The sequence below is a fragment of the Moschus berezovskii genome, chromosome 4 (assembly GCF_049115385.1).
Source record: "Moschus berezovskii isolate FMDL1 chromosome 4, NW_MosBer_1.0, whole genome shotgun sequence".
Lineage (NCBI taxonomy): Eukaryota > Metazoa > Chordata > Mammalia > Artiodactyla > Moschidae > Moschus > Moschus berezovskii.
In genome coordinates, this window is record NC_142463.1 from 23,655,276 (window position 1) to 23,676,623 (window position 21,348).

The 21,348-nt window shown below is 40.3% G+C and overlaps 1 protein-coding gene across 1 annotated transcript in view; it reads right to left on the minus strand.

Annotated features, from left to right (window-relative positions):
- AGBL4 (AGBL carboxypeptidase 4) overlaps positions 1 to 21,348 on the minus strand; it is a 1,400,873-nt gene that overhangs the window by 338,911 nt on the left and 1,040,614 nt on the right. The window contains exon 6 of the mRNA XM_088834990.1: positions 14,265 to 14,304. Within this exon, the coding sequence (XP_088691116.1) occupies positions 14,265 to 14,304 (40 nt within the window). The remainder of the gene's footprint in view (positions 1 to 14,264; positions 14,305 to 21,348) is intronic.

Sequence of the window (21,348 nt, forward strand, 5' to 3'; positions counted from 1 at the left end):
TGTCTGCTCTACTCTCAGACCTTGTAATTCACACAGTTGATCTTGGGCCATTTCCAGGTAATGGTGGTGGTCTGGTTGCAAGTTGTGTTCAACTCTTGAAACCCCATGGACTGTAGCCCGCCATGCTCCTCTGTCTGTGGGGTTTCCCAGGCGAGAATACTGGGGTGGGTTGCTGTTTCCTTCTTCTGACCCAAGGATTGAACCAGAGTCTCTTACATTTCCTGTATTTGGCAGGAGGATTCTTTACCCACTGAGCCACCAGGGAATGTCAGGCCTCAATTTATGCACCAAGGATGATTTTTATAACTCAACTCTCAGCCAATCAGCACAGTAGCTTTCCCTGTACACAGATACTTATTTAAAGATGAAGTCATAATGACCCAATCACAGAATGAAGCAACAGATTCTGTTGGGACTTCTGGATGAGCATCTCTTGCTTTTTCCTACTGGACTAGAATTTGGGAGAATGTACATTCTGCCATCCTGAGACAACATGTGGCCTGGAAATGCAGTTAAGAGCAAATTGAGTTAAGAGAAGAAGAAAAACAAGCTGGGTCTCAGGAGCTCTATATCAAGAGGCACAGGAAGGCAGATTTATTTCTGGATTACCTATGAACTAATTAATTACTTATTTTTGCCTAAGGCAATTTAGGTTGTGCTTAAAGACTCCTACTTATATAATTCCTAGGTCTTAATTTTCCCTTTTGTGTGTTGCATTTCAGTTCCTCTTGGCCTGCATTCATTCTGATGGCCAAGGTCTTGCTAGCTCCTTCCTTACCTGACCACCTTATGCTGATTGGCTATGGCGTTTTGGATGGCATGCCTCTGAATCCCCTTCTCAGAGCATAGTCCACCCACTTGGATACTCCAAGAATGAGCCCTTGATTTCTTCTCATTAACCTCCTCACCTGAGTCCTGGGATATGGCATCCTATAAAGATTTCCCAGGAGAAATATTCTAGGAACATAGTAATTAGTTTGTCTCCTGGCGACTATGAGAACAAACACGTTTCTCTCTGCCTTTAAATGTTTTTCAGTTTCTGGAATTTGTTTACTTAGATTTAATAAATCTTCTGAGTGACACCCAACGCTGTTGTTTTTCATTGTTGACAAGAATGATGTAGGTTGGTGGATGGAAGTGGGAATGTAAATTGATACAACCTTTCTGGAAAATGAGTTGGCTGTAAGATTTAATAATTCCTTAAACATATTAATGCTCTTTGGCCCAGCAATTCTACTTTTAAAATAGCCAATAAAAAAAAAAGCTTATGCAAAAGAAGTAAAAGTTTTTTTCACAAATAAATTTTATGGTAGAGTCATTAAAAGAGAAAAACATCTGGATATAGCACAAATGTACAACAATAAGACATGTATTTTTCTAAACCAGGCTACATATAAAAGATGGAAGAATCTAGAGCTTTTAAAAATAAGTATGCCTTTAAAATGCTCATAAAATGTTCATGGATCTAAGTAGTTCCATCCCTGGTAATTTATCTTGAGACAATAACCTAAAATGTAGATACAAATATATACACAAAGGTTGATAAATTATTCATAAGATGGAAAAATAAAATCAAGTTAAATATCCAACATCACTGGCATGGGAAAATATTTCTGTTGTAATATTAAGTGAAAAATCAGGATAAAATTTTATATTCTATATGATCTCAACTATGTAAAACAAAATTAAACATGCATAGGAAAAAGGCAAAGAAGTAAATGTGTTAAAATATTAAACAGTGATTGCCTCTGGGAGATAACTGATATTTCATCTTTATAACTTATCTGTGTTTTTCAAAATTTGCACCATGGGCATGTGCCATCTTTTAATAGAGAAAGTTATTATAAAAAGATGGTAAGTATGTAAACTACATAGCGACATGAAGATTGTTTATGAAATAATGCTAAGTGAAAAAAGATGTACATAAAAACTTACTGTGATTGCAATTATGTAAATATGTTTCTGCATATAGACAAGAACCGAAAAGGAAAATGTATAAATAGAATTAGGTTTTATATTGTGCTAAGACTGTGGGACTAGGAACAATTTATTTATCTCCTTTAAAGATCTCTTTCAAGTTGCTTTAATGATGTACATGCAGTGTTTGAACCATCCTCCCAGTGCATATCCACTGTGCTGCTAACTGCTGGCTGTGAGGTCAGGAGTTCCCTGACTTGGCTTCTCTGCCAGTCATGGCCACTCTAGACTGGCTCCACAGGCTATGCTGGCTCTGAAGATGGCCATGAAGCAGGAAAAATGGCTAGTTTGGGCTCTCTTGTTCCTTTAGTCTTCGGAGTGGCTACATGTACATCATGGGGGACTTTCATTGGAGATAAAGTCCAAAGTTGTTATGTAATGATCAGCAGGTTTAGTCTATCACCATATAATCTAGGTATTGCTTTAACAAGGTAAAGAGGTGATAAAAATATTTTGTGTGCATATTTGCAATCAGAAACCATTCTAGCTATGATTTTTTTCTGGAGGTTTCTGCGGTATTTTAGGAAATCAATTGTCTCTTCAGGATGTAGCCTCGTTAGTGGAAAAGCCCCATGCCTGTGATGTCCCCGACATTTCACACTTTCCTTATCAACAGCAAAGTAGGTCAGCCTTAATTCTGTCTGAGAAAGAAGACTCTGTGGGCCAATATCACACAGGAAGTAGTATTCTTATGTAGCAATAGAAAAAGCAACATTCTGATATAGAATCAGAGAGAGCTGGATTTGAATTCTGACTCTAGCATTTACTTATTAACTGCATTTATGTGGGCAATTCTAATTGTGTAGCACCTTCATTTCCCATCAACAAATCAGGAAAGACTATGCCTATTCAATGGGACAGTGGGGGAAATTATGTGAAAAATATATGTGAAGTGCCTAATACAGTTCTGACACTGAATGCTGATGTTTAGATATTTCCGAAATCTGTCCTTTTAGTCTATACCATCAAAAAATTAATGAGTATTTGACAAAGTGCCAAGATAAATCAACAAGAGAAAGAACAGTTTTTCCAACAAATGGTGCTAGCAAAACTGGACAATCACATGCAAATAGACAAACTGGAGTCCTATCTCTTATCATACAAAAATTAGCTCACAGGAGTATATCTTTGTGACATTAGGCAATGTTTTCTTGCATATGATACCAAAAGCATAAGCAATAAAATAGATAAATTGAACTTCATCAAAATAAATTTTTGTTTTTTGTTTTAAATGCCATCAAGCAAATGAAAAGACAACCCGTTGAACAAGAAAACATATTTTAAATTTATGTATCTGACAAAAGACCTTGTACTCAGAATACATATTTAAAAACTTTTACCACTCAATGACAAAAAGACAAATGTAACCTAATTGATGTCAGTAAGGGAAAATAACTTGCCTAACATTTTTCCAAAAAAGTACACAAATGGCAGATAAGCACATTAAAACATATTCAACGTCATAAGTCATTGGCAAAATGCAAACCGAAACTATTATGCAATACCACTTCATACCCACTCAGTTCAGTTCAGTTCAGTCGCTCAGTCGTGTCCGACTCTCCGCGACCCCATGAATCACAGCACGCCAGGCCTCCCTGTCCATTACCAACCCCCGGAGTACACTCAAACTCATGCCCACAGAGTCGGTGATGCCATCTAGGATGACTATAAGTCAAAAGATAGATAATAAGTGTTAGAGAAGATGGGGAGAAATTGGAAACACCCTATGTTTCTGATGAGAATGTAAATGACACAGCTACTTTTTTTTTTTTTTTCCTGTATCATGCATCGAACCTGGACTGGTCACTTATGATAATATACATGCTACAATGCCGTTCTCCCCAATCATCCCACCTTCACCCTCTCCCACAGAGTCCCAAAGACTGTTCTATATGCCTATGTCTCTAAAAGTCTACATGCAATAAATGCTGGAGAGGGTGTGGAGAAAAGGGAACCCTCTTACACTGTTGGTGGGAATGCAAACTAGTACAGCCACTATGGAGAACAGTGTGGAGATTCCTCAAAAAACTGGAAATAGAACTGCCATATGACACAGCTACTTTAGAAAACAATTTTGCAGTTTCTCAAAATGTTTACCTTGACACTTACCAAATAATCCAGCTGTTCATTTCCTAGATATATGTCCAAGAGAACTCAAAACATGGTTTTTACTTGTTCACAAATGTCTATGGCAACATTATCCACAATAGCCATAAAATGTAGACAACTGAAATGTTCATCAATAGGTAAATGGATATACAAATTATGATATATCAATACAATGGAATATTATTTGGCAATAAAAAGGAGTGAAGTGCTGATACATTCTACAGTGTGGGTGCACCTTGAGAACATTATGTTATGTAAAAAAAGAATCCGGTCACAAAAGGCCACATACTGTACAATTTCATTTATATGAGACATCTGGAATAAGCAAATCCATAGAGATAAAAAGTAAATTAGTGGTTGCAGAGCCTAGGGGAAGGCAAAAATGGGGGATGACTGTTAACGGGTACAGAGTTTCTTTCTGGAGTAAAAATAATGTTCTGGAATTAATGGTGATTGTACAATTCTGTCAATATGCTGAAAACCACTACATGGTACACTTTATTTAATGTAAATGGCACACTTTAAAGGATGGGTTTTATGGATGTGAATTATATCTCAGTAAAGATGTTATTTTCATTTAAAGCTATGATCAGGACTTTTAACTTGATGGTGGGAACATAAAAATTTTTCTAGACGTGTAAAAAGGTATATTCACCATTGCCGAATATTCTAGCTCTTCTCACTGCAGTGCCCTTCCGTGTAGGAAGAGTCAACATCTCTACCCTGTTGAATTACAAGTTGTCATATGAGTTGCTTTGACCAAGGAAAATTGGGCAAAATTGACCCTTTCTAAAAATTTTGAAGAGAAGTACATGACTCACTCTCCCTTCCCCTCTGCCATGATGACCCAATGGCAGGTGCTGTCAGTACTTTGCTGCAATCTCACATATTCTCCTGGCACTTATTTCTGCACAAATTAAATACTTTTCAATTGCTGACATCTGCACATTTCTCTTGAGGACTTTCTCTGGCCACTGGAATCTGCTATGTCCATATATCAAGCAGATTAGAAGTGTCAGGAAATTAACACCCCCACCCTCACTCCCACGCCTTTGCCCTTCAGGAATATCTCAGAGGCTTATTTTCTACTGACTTCCAGGGTTCTCCTGAAGGATTAAATTCCAGTTACCAACAGTGGTACCTTGCTTGATAATGAATCTTTCTTAACTTTTTTTTCCTTTTCCCAAATCTTACTTCATCTCTCAGCAAGGTCTCTGGGATCACCTCCCAAATAAACTATTGAAATGAAAATCTTTGTCTCAAGTTTGACTTCTTAGGGAACCCAAACTGAGACACAGCAATGTTCTAAATAGAGGATGTTTGGCCAGCCTGGGTGCCAGAGTGAAGATGACGTAGAGCAGAACTTACGCCAGCCCATGAGAGACGTGTATCAAAAGTAAAAAATACAGCGATGCACTTTAAGTCTCTGTAATTTTGACATCATTGTTACTTCAGTGTAATGTAGACTGTCATGACTAGTGAACTATTTATACCTTTTCTTAGTAATTCTCATTCTAGGAATTTTTCCTAAAGAAACAATTAAAGATGCACACAAACATATTTATACAAGAATGTTCACTGTGGTGTTATTTATAACTAAATCATCAAGGATAATTTAATATGCAATAATTTTAGAAGGCAATGGCAACCCACTCAAGTATTCTTGCCTGGGAAAATCCCACAGGCAGAGGAGCCTGGCAGGCTGCAGTCCGTGGGGTTGCAAAGGAGTGGGACATGACCTAGAGGCTATGCCAAACCAATATACAACAAGAGATAAATTTAAAATAGAATGTGTTTCAGCTATATAAAAGTCCCTCTTTGAGAATATTTAATAATATTGAAAAATGTTCATATTATATTCAAATGTAACAGTTTACATAGATCATTATAATTTTATTTTTAAAACTACATACATATTTGTATATATACATGCAAAAAGTAGCAGTCTCTTTTATCAATCTGGTGGTTAAAAATTACACCTGGATAGGAGAAAAATATTTGCTCATATTGCCTCCCTTCTATTTATAGGTTATAATAGTATAAACCTTCAAAAAGTAAGGAAAAAACTATAGTTGGGCTTCTGGGCCAAATAAGTAAATAAGTTCATGTTTCAGTAAACCCATTCATTCCCATTAAATGGTAATTTTGAATAATACATGAAAAAAGAAATGAAAATATATAATTGGGCTCCATTGCAAGAGACATATCTCCATGAAACTGAAAAGCACAAATGCAAAATGCTATACATGCTCCTGAGGCTACTTGCTTATTGAGATCTGGATCTAGAAACAGGCAGTAGCTGCTGAAATTTGGACTCCTGTGAGACTCATTAAAGTGTTCTAAAGGAGATGAGGACCAGAGATAAGATCTTCTGCTTAGAACAAGGACCAGGGGTAGGGCTTCCCAGTTATGGAAGGAGCCTAGAAAAATAAAAGCCTGGTGCAGAATTTTCTGGGAGATAGCTCCTATGTGCTATATAGGCCTAGAGAAGTGAGGGATAGCATATAGACATAGCAATCAGAAGCAATGCCAAGCTATCCTGCTGACTTTTTGTCACTGGATCTGACATATCCCCAGTATCTGTAAGGTTCTGTACTGAAATTATGTGTATCAGTTCAGTGCCGTCGCTCAGTCATGTCCGACTATTATGGGTACAGTCAACTGCAAAAACCAACATATAGAGATATGTGGACATAGTGGGAGATTTATTTTGGGGGGAGGTCAGGGATGGGGACAAAGAGTAACAGAAAACTTCCTTCTCAAAGAGATATTACAGACTAAAATTTCAAAATGCATGAAGAAATTAAATGCTAAAAGTGATACTAAACAAAATCAACAGTTATAACTTGAATTCACTCCAGATGAAACTTATTTTATAAAACAGTCAAAGCTTTTAAAATAAGCATATTGAGGATGTTTGAAGAAACAAATGAAGACAGAATAAGAAATTATGAAACAGAATAGGCAGAAATAAAATGAGAGCAGGTGGATATGAACAAAATTAGAAATCTCAGAAATTAAAAATAGATAGTCATTGAAATATTGAAAAAGACAGGAAAAAATCTAGGCTAGATATGGTCAAAAAGTGAATATGAATTCAAGTTACTTTTGGGTAACTCAGAATCAATGCATTAAAATAAAATTATAAAAATTATGAAAAGTCAGTAAAGAACCATGGAGGACAACTCGAGAAAATCCAACATTCATCTAATAGAAATTATTAAAGAAGAGGAATGAAGGGAAAGCAATATTTGAAGAGGTAATTTGCTGATAATTTCTCAAAATTAAAGAAAGACATTGATTCTCAGGCAGAAAGTGTACTCAGAGTACCAAGAAGGGTAAATAGAAATAAATTCACATCTAGACTTATTAAAATGAAAAAGTAGAGCATGAAGATCAAAAGGAAAAATCTTTATGCCCACCCAAGAAAAAATAAGTTACTGCAAACAAATAATGGCAGATTTCTACTAGCAACTATGAATGTCAGAAAAAAAAGAAAAAAATCCTGAAAGTACAAAGGGAAATCCTCCTCAAGCTAGAATTTATACCTAGCCAAACTATCATTCCAAAGAGAAGTCAAAATAAGGACAAATACAGACTAAGATAGCTTCCCATAGACTCTCACTAAAATAGCTATTAAAGGATCCACTTTAGTAAGGTAACAGGAAAATCTTGATATGTAATTAATAGGAGAACACAAAAATTTATAAACTGTGTAGGAAAAGTCAAATGGCTCTTAACCATCATCATCATTACTTTTCTTTTTTGAAAAAGTTTATCTTAAAAGTCTAAATGATAATAACTAGGTGGTGACAGGTCAGTATTTGATAGGTAGTTAAAGCAAGTTCTTTCTGTGGCTGAATGAATAACTTCAGATATTTTGATTAACTTCAGTTCAGTTCAGTTCAGTCACTCAGTGGTGTCCAACTCTTTGCAACCTCATGAATCACAGCACGCCAGGCCTCCCTCTCCATCACCAACTCCCGGAGTTCACTCAGACTCATGCCCATCGAGTCGGTGATGCCATCCAGCCATCTCATTCTCTGTCGTCCCCGTCTCCTCCCACTCTCAGTCCCTCCTAGCATAGACTCTTTTCCAGTGAGTCAACTCGTCGCATGAGGTCCTTCCAATGAACACCCAGGATTGATCTCCTCTAGAATGGACTGGTTGGATCTCCTTGCAGTCCAAGGGACTCTCAAGTGTCTTCTCCAGCACCACAGTTCAAAAGCATCAATTCTTCGGCGATCAGCTTTCTTCACAGTCCAACTCTCACATCCATACATGACCACGGGAAAAACCCTAGCCTTGACTAGACGGACTTTGGTTGGCAAAGTAATGTCTCTGTTTTTTAATATGCTATCTAGGTTGGTCATAACTTTCCTTCCAAGGAGTAAGCGTCTTTTAATTTCATGGCTGCAATCAGCATCTGCAGTGATTTTGGAGCCCAAGAAAATAAAGTCTGACACTGTTTCCACTGTTTCTCCATCTATTTCCCAAGAAGTGATGGGACCAGATGCCATGATCTTCGTTTTCTGAATGTTGAGCTTCAAGCCAACCTTTTCACTCTCCTCTTTCACTTTCATCAAGAGGCTTTTGAGTTCCTCTTCACTTTCTGCCATAAGGGTGGTGTCATCTGCATATCTGAGGTTATTGATATTTCTCCCAGCAATCTTGATTCCAGCTCATGCTTCTTCCAGCCCAGTGTTCCTCATGATGTACTCTGCATATAAGTTAAATAAGCAAGGTGACAATATACAACCTTGACGGACTCCTTTTCCTATTTGGAACCAGTCTGTTGTTCCATGTCCAGTTCTAACTGTTGCTTCCTGACCTGCATACAGGTTTCTCAAGAGGCAGGTCAGGTGGTCTGGGATTCCCATCTCTTTCAGAATGTTCCACAGTTTATTGTGATCCACACAAAGGCTTTGGCATAGTCAATGAAGCAGAAATAGATGTTTTTCTGGAACTCTCTTGCTTTTTCCATGATCCAGCGGATGTTGGCTATTTGATCTCTGGTTCCTCTGCCTTTTCTAAAACCTGCTTGAACATCTGGAAGTTCACGGTTCACATATTGCTGAAGCCTGGCTTGGAGAATTTTGAGCATGACTTTACTAGCGTGTGAGATGAGTGCAATTGTGCGGTAGTTTGAGCATTCTTTGGCATTGCCTTTCTTTGGGATTGGAATGAAGACTGACCTTTTCCAGTCCTTTGGCCACTGCTGAGTTTTCCAATATTGCTGGCATATTGAGTGCAGCCCTTTCACAGCATCATCTTTCAGGATTTGAAATAGCTCAATTAGAATTCCATCACCTCCACTAGCTTTGTTCGTAGTGATGCTCTCTAAGGCCCACTTGACTTCACATTCCAAGATGTCTGGCTCCAGGTGAGTGATCATGCCATCGTGATTATCTTCATTGTGAAGATCTTTTTTGTACAGTTCTTCTGTGTATTCTTGCCACCTCTTCTTAATATCTTCTGCTTCTGTTAGGTCCATACCATTTCTAACTTCAGACTTTGTTAAAAAAAAAAAAAGTATAGTCAAGTATATTTCCAAAAGATAAACAGTTAAGGTTAGAAACAAAATATGTAGCATTGAAATCTAGAGATGAGGTAAAAAATAGGTAACATATAAAACATAATGCATTCTGGTGGTTCAGATGGTAAAGAATCTGCCTGCAATGCAGGAGACCTGAGTTTGATCCCTGGGTTGGGAAGATCTCCTGGAGAAGAAAATGCCAACCTACTTCAGTATTCTTTCCTGGAGTATTTAATGAAGAGAGGATCCTGGCAGCCTACAGTCCATAGGATTGCGAATAGACAGACATGACTGATACACTAACATTTTTCACTTTCAGTCCAAATTAAGGCAAGGCAAAAGAAAAAAGAAAATAAATGATAAACAGAAAGAACAAATATGGCAGTAGAAATATGTCCAAATGTATTAGTACTTCTAATAAATGTAAACAGATTAAATTCACCTGTCATAGGGCAGGGATTATTAGATTTTATTAAAAAGAAAAAATAATTGTATTTTCAAAAGATAAGCATGAATGCGACAAGGTAAATGATATCTCCCTACCAATTATGAGACAATATTAAAATTAAGATCTATTGTAAGCAAGACATGGGGTTAAGGCAGATTAACAGTGATAGACAAACAGTACAGTACAGAAAGCTCAGAAACAGATTCTGTATATAGGAAAACTGATATATGGCAGATGTAAAACTGCTAATAAGTGGGAGAAAGGATGAACTAGTTATTACATGGTATTGAGATAATGGGTTCAGTTCAGTTCAGTCGCTCAGTCGTGTCCGACTCTCCGCGACCCCATGAATCCCAGCACGCCAGGCCTCCCTGTCCATCACCAACTCCCGGAGTACACTCAAACTCATGTCCACAGAGTCGGTGATGCCATCCAGCCATCTCATTCTCGGTCGTCCCCTTCTCCTCCCACCCCCAACCTTTCCTAGCATCAGAGTCTTTTCCAGTGAGTCAACTCGTCGCATGAGGTGGCCAAAGTATTGCAGCTTTAGCTTTAGCATCAGTCCCTCCAATGAACATCCATATGTAAATAAGAAATTAAACCCCTAACTCATATCATACACAATGATCTGTCATGTAAATGAGATAAATACCCAAATGTGATGTAAAACTTGACAACTTTTAGAATACAGGAGAATATGATATTCAGGTAGGGAAGGATTTCTTAAATAAGTCACAAAAGCAAAGCTCATAAAGCAGTATTCACATATTCAACTATGCTAAACTTAAAAAAGAAACTTCCATTAAATCAGAAAACAAGCCATCATCTTGAAGAAGATTTTTACAATGCATATTAATCAACAAAGTATCAATATGAAAAATAATAAAGAATTAAAAATCAATAAAAAGTAGCAACCCAACAGGAAATGGACAAATGATATGAAAAGTCAGTTCACAGAAGAAACCAAAGTGGTCAATAAATATATGAAAAGATATTCAATCCCACCAGTAATCAGGGAAACACATATTATGAAAACAGTGGTGGACTTCTTTTTTGGTCCAATGGTTAAGAATCTGCCTTACAGTGCAGGAGAAGTGGCTGGGGAACTAAGATCCCACAGAGCAAATAAGCCTAAGCACCACAACAAGAGGGTCCAAGCACCACAAGGAAAGATCCTACATGATGCAACAAAGATTCTGTGTGCCACAATTAAGACCCAAAGCAGTCAAATAAACAATAAAACAAATAAAATCAATGGGATAATATTTCACATTTATCATGACAACCAGTAAAAATTTATAAGTTTGATGATTTCAAGTGTGGAGGATTCAGAGAAATGGGAACTATTGTACTTTGCTGTTGTTACAGTTTGAAGTATAAATTTGTTCAACTACTTTAGAAAATGACTGGCCACTATATAGTAAATTTGAAGATGCATATAATCAGTAATTCCTCTCCAAGTTATATGCTCAAGATAAATTCTCCTTCTTATGCATAAAATGGCCCTAGTAGCATTGTTTAAAATTGCAAAAAATTGGAAATAATCTAAATCACGATCAATAAAATGAAAAAGAGAAATTGTGATAGAATTATAAGTGAAATTTTATATAGCAGTTAAAAACAGTTGAACCAGAGCCACATATATCAGCGTGAATAAATCTCTACAATATAAGAGGAGAAAAATTACAGAATGACATTTATAATGTGACATCATTTATAGGAATTTGTAAAACAATGCCAGTTATGCAGTTATACATTGAATTTATTACAGTGCTTACCTATTGGGTGAAGGGGGAGAGATGCAATCAGCGAGGAGTGCAGGGAAGCCTCAACTAGATCTCTGTTTTTTTAAATAGGGAACTGTGCAGCATAGATGGTGCGACACTGACATGATCAAACCAAGGTGTTTGGTTGGGGAGGGCAGTAAGTGACTCTTCCTTTTATCGCCACTCTTTTCTGTATATTCAGAATTAGTCACAACAAATGAAATAGTTTAAAGAAGACAACACAAGTTTTCAAGTCTTCCAAATCACCAGCCAGCATTTCTGAAGGCTCCTAGTTGATGACAAGTGGCAGCATCAGCCTGCAGTTCTGTGTTGAGCATGGTCTGGTGAGGAGTGAAAACAAGCTAGCACCTCCCACTGGCACTCCCAGAGAGCTAGCCTGCCCCTTGCTGGCCGTGGCGGCTTCTGGTGAAGGGGGAACGGGGGTGACTTTGAAAGTGAGAGATAGTTACAAGAGGGATTTTGGCAGGGACTAGTGCTGTCTAGATGATACATAGTCTAGCAATCCTTCCTAACCTTTCTTAGGCAATGGTATACATGGATGATATTTGACTGGCACACTGGAGTAGAGGCAACTACCTTGGGGGCTCAGTTTCCCTGGGACCTACCTGTACTCCTGAGGGATGTGTGCATCAGTATCTCACAAGTGCATATCTTACAATACCACACAAATGTAGCCTACTTGGAGTACTGTACACTTGTGACACAAAATGCCTTTTGAGAAGAGCTGACCCAGAAAGTAGTCTTTTCTCACCTAAAAGTAGGGAACATTATAAACCATTACAAACTCGGGTGGTGCTTAACAGTTTGCCCAAAAGGAGTGCACCGAGAGTCACAGCTATTCTGCTTGAGTTTGTACCGTAGCAATTAAGAACAGAAAGAGCTAGTGCGAAAGAAATGCAGCTAACAAGAGTCTAAAAGTTTCCTTCTCAAGCAACTGAAGACAGATCAAGAACCCTCTCCAATTCATATGTCAGCATCATATCAAGCTGTGACCAGATAAGACTGGGATGTGAAAGCAGGCAAACTAGGTCAGCATATGTGGGGCAGAACAAAACACAATCACGAAGGAAGCAGCTAACCAGACAAGACAAAGATAATCCCTTACCAACACCTTAGTGGGGAGGGATTGGTATGTCACCCAACAGCCATTTTAGTCAGGTTAGCTCATGATTTGGAATTTCTATAATTATATACATGCTAAACACAGTTCATTCTATGGGTTATATTGAACATTTTCAAACCAGTTCATCTTTGTTCTTCTAAAGTCTCAAGTTCACGGAGCTCTATTAGGTGGACTATAATAAGGTCACCTGAACTGGGTAGATCCAACTTACATTTGTAATCATTGTTTTACACCTCAGTTACATAGATAGATAACCAGCCTCTGTGCTGAGACAGTACCTGCAAAGGACAATTTCTCAGTCTCATTGTAAGTGAGACAACTGGCCCTAGATACAGTAGTAACAGGCTGGGTGTTAGGCAGGGATGGCATGGCACAGCTATATTGGTTACTAAAATACTGAAATACCTCCATATTTGTTGGTAATTTGCCACTCCTAGAGACCCCCCACAACCCATGTGACCACTCTGTCATACTAGTCTTTTTCCCAGAATACCATCTCCCCCTAGTCCAGTAACCAAAGTGTTAATACCCAGCACAGTAGGGAGTTTATTTAACAGCACACAGGGCTGTTAAATATTTTGAACATTGCCAATGGATAAAGACGAACCACCATACCCACTCTTGAATGTTCACTGCTGGCACCATCATCCCTTTGGATTCCAAGAAAGAACAGCATTTCTTGTTGGCCAGTTTTGCCTCAAGTTCCCAAATCAAAATAAAATACCTTCTGATGGACTAAATGCTCAACTTCCCTCCAGGCTAGATGTCAGTCTTGGGGGAAGAAAGAACTTTTTAATCTAAGGGCCACAGCTATGTTGGGGGACTTGTCCTGCCTAAAGGTGAGTGGCAAAAGTCACAGGAGACCAAACCCGATCATTTGCCCAGACTGGCTTTTCTTCATGAGCTGTCTTCCCTTCATTTCATGCCATTTACAAGGCAGCTTCCCCATTCACCATGATTTTAACATTTCTCGGGAGACTAAGACACTTCCTTAACATTTGGATCCACTGAGGGATCTGGGGAGAACTTGGCCCTGGAATATGCAGTAACAACACAGTATCACCCTGCCATGTGCAGAGTCAAGAAAAGACAGCACAGAGCTGGAGAAAAGAAACTGCCTGTGGGGTGGAGGACAGTGGGGAGAAGGATCATTCCTGATGCAGGAATTTTGCTGTTCAATCAGGGAGCCAAAGGAACAGGACACAAATTGCATTGGGATAAGCAACCAGGCATTGCTCTGGGAAACAAGGGAAAAGACAAAGCAGAATGGCCACATCGACTCACCGGGGCTGGTTATCGTCAGGAGATCAAGCTGCCGCTGTTGCTGCAAAGGAAAACACATTGTGAGAGAACTGATTTAAGCCAGAGTCAAACTTGTTGCTTAGGGGTCAGGATGGACATGCAAGGGTGATGTTCAGACATGCAGAGCAGGGCACGCTGTGGAGAAGGTGATGGTCCCACGGTTTCGCAGAGAGGCATTGCGCCTTAGAGACCAGGAGGGATGGATGGATGGCCTTTCTGGTCAGAGCTGTCAAATTCATCTTATACTAAGGGAAAATGATGCCCTGAGAGGAATGTGGCTTACCTATAGACACAAAGAAAGTCTCTTTCCAGATTCCCAGCCAAGGTTCATCCCTCTGGACCAGGCAGCCTTAGATTTCTCCCTGCTCACACTGGCTGTACTGGTTAAGTGTCTGATATCTTGGCATCTGATATCCCTCTTTGCCTTGTCCTTAGTCACTGTCAACGTCCTTTCTAACCATGATATTTCTGAGGGCTGGTTTATTTATTAACTCTGCTCAACAATGCTATGACAGTTTCCATTACTGATGATTAAACCATTCCTTCTCTAACCGAATCCTCATCTCTTTGTGCCATGCAACATTCATAGAAAATAATACCTGTCAGGTCCACCAGGCACTAGATGAAGCCGCTCATGTTTGGAGGCAACTGGCCCTGACCCTAAGGGCTGAAGTGATCAACATCTCAGTAGGCTTACCGCCCCCTCATCACACCACACCTATGGGGAAGCTCAGTCCTGAACTGGATGTCATGGGAACCAGAGGGTGGAGAAGAAGGTATTGGAGGCTGAGGATGGGGCGGTGGTAAGTAACTCTCTTAAAGACTTGTTTTTTAAAATTAATTTATTTAAATAGGAGGCTAATTACTTTACAATATTGTAGTGGTTTTTGCCATACATTGACATGAATCAGCCATGGGTTTACATGTGTTCCCCATCCTGAACCCGCCTCCCACCTCCCACCTCCCTCCCCATCCCATCCCTCAGGGTCGTCCCAGTGCACCAGCCCTGAGCACCCTGTCTCATGCATCAAACCTGGACTTGTGATCTATTTCACATATGGTAATATACATATTTCAATGTTGTTCTCTCAAATCATCCCACCCTCACCTTCTCCCACAGGGTCCAAAAGTCTGTTCTTTATGTCTGTGTCTCTTCTGCTCTCATGCATACAGGGTCATCGTTACCATCTTTCTACATTTCACATATATGCGTTAGTATACTGTATTGGTGTTTTTCTTTCTGACTTCACTCTGTGTAATAGGCTCCAGTTTCATCCACCTCATTAAAACTGATTCAAATGCATTCTTTTTAATAACTGAGTAATATTCCATTGTATATATGTACCAAAGCTTTCTTATCCATTCGTCTGCTAATGGACATCTAGGTTGCTTCCATGTCCTGGCTATTGTAAACAGTGCTGCAAGGAACATTGGGGTACACATGTCTTTTTCAATTCCGGTTTCCTCGGTGTGTATGCCCAGCAGTGGGATTGCATGGCAGTTCTAGTTCCAGGTTTTAAAGGAATCGCCACACTGTAAGACTTAAGCCAGGATTCCTTAAGTCTCTGTCAACCTCTGACTCTTTCTTACACTTGATTTTCCATTAACAGCAGTTTTCATTAATATGTATTTTTTTTTCTTAAAAGGGGGGGTCTTAACAAACTTCACTTTGAGAACCATTGCTCCAGGATACACACTGCAGGAGCTTCTGATTATCTGGTATTTCATCCAGTGGGTCCCTTGGCATATTTCACCACACCTGCATTTCCCTCTTTATCTTGCCTCTCCCCTAGAATGGCTCCCTGAAATTCTGCTTCAGCAGAAAGGAGAAAGCAGCAACATTTTTTGAGTACCAAATATAGGCCTGGCAAAGGACCAGGCACAGGACCAGGCACTTTGATGTGTCAATTCTTCTCACACTCTTGGCAAACCTGCAGGGCTCATGCTGTACAACAGAGGGACATGGGATTCAGAAGGGAGAAATTATCTGCCTGAGACCACATCTTCATTAAATGAGAGAGCCAGAATTCAGTCAGTTCTAATCCTGGTTTGATGGTTCAAAATTAGATGATGCACATGGTAAATCACTCAGCATGATGCCTGCCAATTAATAGATGCTTAATAAAAAGAGCTATTTTTGTATTGAGGCTTTGTTATTATTATAGACCACGTGACCATTGGTTTATAAAAGCTGCCTTGTCCCTTTTCATAGAATTATTGATACTAGAGCTCAAAGGTCATCTAGTCTGACCTGCCACTAGGATGGGAATTTCCTCTGCAATGTCCCCACCAGTTGTATAAACAGCTTCTGTTTTATCCCCTTTCCTGACAGGGAACCCATTTCTTAACAATTAAATTAAAAAAAAATTTCTTTTGGCCACAGCCCATGAGATCTTAGCCCTCCCTGGCCAGGGATTGAACCTGTGCCCCTAAACTGCCCCATTTTGAGCAGGGTTAAAAGCTGTTTCCTTATGAGATCATTGTTGCTTTGGCCTGTGACAAGTTTGGAGATCTGAAGATCTGTGTCATCTTCTTTTCTGGTTAAATATTCCCAGTTCTTTCATCCTTGCCTTATAAGACCTGGTCTGAAGTCTCCTGGCCCTTGTGGTCCCCTGCTCTTCCATTTACATCTCATCTGTCCTAGTCAGAACCTCTTTAAGGTCTCTCTACCCCATGATTTAATGATTTCTCAGGGCCTAAAAGCAGGTCTGTATCCTTTCAGAGTCTTCTCAATCACACATCCCGGTTTCCCCACCAGCTCATAACTCATTCCAGTTGACATTTTCAAGCAAACAATGCAACTCCAAGATGTCACTGACCTACACTGTGAGCACATATCCTCGTGCTGAAATGAAACACACACCCACACATGGGAGCTGGAAGGAATGCTGGAGCCAGACTGCCTTCTTTCCCAAACATGGAACCAGGCTAGTAGTACAATCGGCTCAAGCTGCCTTTGCCAAGGCCAGCCTGTAGGCTCGGCCCTTCCGTCATACATGAGGAAAGAATACAGTGTGTCCTTCCATTTTTCCATAAGCTCGGTTTTGTGGCAATCACCCTCAGTGAAAGAGATCTATATATATGAAAAGTGTCTAATTCTTAATCAAGAGTCATCTCTAAATGGTGATTCAGTATCCAGGGTCCAGCAGAGCGAAAGGGAAGAAAGCCTGAGAGGACCACAGATAGACCTGGCCTTGTGTCCTGACTCCTCTCTGTGGTCTTGACTTACTGTGTGTCTCTGGTCTTAAACTTCACACCTTTCAAACGAATGAGTGAGACTGAAACCCTGGCAGTGACTCCGAGTAAAAAGCCAATAGGCACTGTGCTTGTGGGCTCCCTCTTCTGGTGTAGAGAGCTCTCTGAGAATTCCTGCAGCCAGGACCCTGGGGGCTCAAATGATAGGATTTAAAAGAGAACAGGTTTTAAGCTGCTTTCACACACCGCCATTTTCAGTTCTTGTATGTGTTCCTCACAAGCCAAGGGAAATCTTAAGGGCCTGGAACAGCTATTATTCAGTCTCTGGCACACAATAGCCCTCAGTGAGCATGGCTAAACTCAGCTGAACCTTTCCTGGAATCCACATTATCCTTTCAAACCCCTGTGCCTTTGCTCGTCCTAGTCTCTCTAAACGACTCTCTTGAGATCTTCACGGAGCTCCCTCCGCATGTCTCAAGACCACCATGAGGTCTTCTTTGCACGTCAACTCCCAACCTAACCCCTTCCTCTTCTTTGCTCAGAACAGAAGGTTTCACACTGTATTCCTTCAACGCATCTTGTAAAACCTCTCTTTTGTATCATGCCCTGTCTTAATTATTGGTTTCCTTCTCTGTTTCTCTCATGAGGTCCTTGTTTGAAGACAAGACTATGTCATTTCATCTGTATATTTCTAGTGCCCAGCACAAAGGCAGAAAGGAATGCTTGATGTCATCTAGTTCAAATGATTCAACTATTCCATAATGCCCTCTGCAACACTCTTGAGAGATCTGTCAGCATGGAAAGTAAGCATGTCCTTTCCTCTAAAGGACTTTCCCTCTGTCACGGCTTTGGGGTTTCCTACCACTATGATTTTTCTCCCACCATCTCTGCAGCAATATTATTATCTATCCACCTCCCCTGGAAACCTTCCTTCCTTTACTCCCATGCACAGGATCACTGTTTCTCTTAGACCCCTACAGTTTCTACTGTCTGCGCCCCTCCTGTGGTGATGAATTCAATCTAACCTGCTGACGAGCCCCTTTAACCTACAGTCCACAGACATATGTGTGCGCCACCTAGTGGCCCAAGAAGGTAAGTGTAGACTACTGTTTTAATAGGCAGCTTTTAAGATTGCAGTCTGCATGTACTATATGCAAACAAAAACAAAAGTATATGTTCAAGAATCACCGTGCAACAATTTTAACCTAAGATACTAAAATATCCAAATAATTTCCTCAGTTCAGTTCAGTTCAGTCGCTCAGTCGTGTCTGACTCTTAGCGACCCCATGAACCACAGCACACCAGGCCTCCCTGTCCATCACCAACTCCCGGAGTTCACTCAGACTCATGTCCATCGAGTCGGTGATGCCATCCAGCCACCTCATTCTCTGTCGTCCCCGTCTCCTCCTACCCCCAATTGCTCCCAACATCAGAATCTTTTCCAGTGAGTCAACTCGTCGCATGAGGTGGCCAAATTTCCTCAAAGTCTTTCAAAAATGAAAGGAACACAATGGAAGAGGAACTTTTCATCACAAAAGTGTGCCTAGTATTTAGGTTCAGCAAAGGAAACTGGCATTTGTTAAAATAGGCAACTGACTTGTGGAATTTGACTAATAATATAAATTAATTATATAAGAGGAGAGAATTACCAAATTATTTTAATTAGTTACCAACCAAGAGACATAAGGACGTTTAACATGGAGATGATACATTACCCACCTGCCTGGATGGTAGAAAATGCAATATTAGTTGGAGAAAAATAGCTCGCTAGACAGCAGGTTTGGCAGACTGGCAGGGCCTGCTGGTTGAGGGCCGTGCAGCTGACCCACTAGCCAACCATAAGCTACCATCTCAGGAAGGCAGGCCCTTCCCATGTTAGTGGTGCTCTGAGTATGTCTGTGTGTGTGGAGGAATAGGGGGGCATTCCTCCTCAGACAAAGGAATTCTGCACCTACACTGAGGGTAATGTGTCCAGGTAGGTCTGGACTGTCTTCCACGGCCTCCTGGAGGAGTGTGGGTATGCCAGGGCTGGCGCAGTTAGGAGGTGCTGTGTAGACTCCTGACTGAGTATGACCCTGCATCCAGCCTTCCTTGGTAAGAGTGGTGCCTCAGAAACATTCAGAAGAAACCCACTTCTGTGTTCAACCAGAGTGTGGTGGATGACACCAGTCATGACTCCAAAGAGACCATGCGGGCTGAAGGTCCCAAAGTCTACAGGAATGCTCTCTGAATTTGGTGGGACCAACAATGGCAGGGACATCCAGAGTGGCTGCTAAAGGAGCAGACACAGCATGTGTGCTCCAGGAATTATCCATATTCCCCAACTGATCCAGTGGAAGCTCTTTGCCAATACAGTGTCCCTTCATCTCTGGTCACAGTTGACAGCTCCCAGGGTAAAAAGTACTGAAAGATGGGTCAGCTGGAGACCTCAGCCGAACATTGTGGATCTTTTGTGGATTCAATTATTCTCAATAAAAACTATTGTTGTCCTACACTGAAGAATCTATCTTTAAAATGTTTGCAATAATAAAAACAACACATGCTTATTTTGGTCATTTTCCAAATTTCCAGCAAATTCAGAAAGTAAAAATGAATGAAATCTTGTCACTGAAAGAGAAGCACCATTATCAAATGAAGCATGTTTTAATCTTGTGCAGCCTTATTTTTTGTCCCAGGCTGAGTCTTCATTTTGAATCATAAGAATGTAAGTCACATATTGTTGTTCAGTCACTCAGTCATGTCTAACTCTTACAGATCCCATGGACTGCAGCACGCCAGGCTTCCCTGTCCATCACTAACTCCCAGAGTTTGCTCAAACTCCTGCCCACTGAGTCGGTGATGCATCCAACCATCTCATCCTCTGTCATCCCCTTCTCCTTCTGCCCTCAATCTTTCCCAGAATCAGGGTCTTTTCCAATGAGTAGGCTCTTCGTATCAGGTGGCCAAAGTACTAGAGCTTCAATTTAAGCATCCATCCTTCCAGTGAAAATCCAGGGTTGATTTCTTTAGGATTGACTCACATATATTTATTGTTATAAATAATTTTAGTTCTTACTACTGTGACTTTGTTTCTAGTCCTTTTTTCAGGGAAGGTGGTATTAGTAAGACGTTAGTGGAAAACTACTTGGTTATTCTGTCACAGGAGGCAGCAGGCAATAACAAACCTGAAAGATACTCTTCTTCATATCTGAAGCCCCTTTCATCGCAGTTACACAAAGGAGTTTGTAGAAAGAGTTTCAAACTCAAAATCAGACAGACAAATGTTATGAATCTTGATTCTATCATCTTTAAGCTGTGCTATCTAGGCATGTTTACTTAAGCTGGCTGTCAATTAGGTATCCCATTCATAAAAAGAGTATAGACCAACCTCCAGGAGTTTAACAGGAAAGAAGCTAAGAGAAAGATAAAGAGTCATTCAGGGGGGTTTAGGGACTTGGAGGTGCCAACAGGTAGAGTGGGAAGCACAAAGGTTGGAAGCTAGGATTTCTGAGGGCTGCTCCAGCTGTGCCCGACTTCAGGCTGAGACTTTGGGCTTCTCACCATCTGGTCCCTTAGCCTTTTACAACAGCCTCTTAACTTGTCTCCCTGATTGAGTTTTGCACATTGCTGCTGCAGCTGGTGTGAACTTTCTGGAATCACACCTTAACATTCACCAGGACCACTACAGAATAAAGTTTAACCCTTCAGTTGCTGTTGGAGGGTGTCTATGACCCAGCTCCGGCCTTCTGTCTCCCATTCCATCAGACTCTGAGCTCTGACCGTGAGAAGCCACTTCCAGTTCCCCAAATTTGCTATGCTCTCACCTCTAGGCCTTTGTTCTCTCTTTTCAGAACAACGGTCTTGTACCCAACCTGCTTTGCCTGGCTAATCC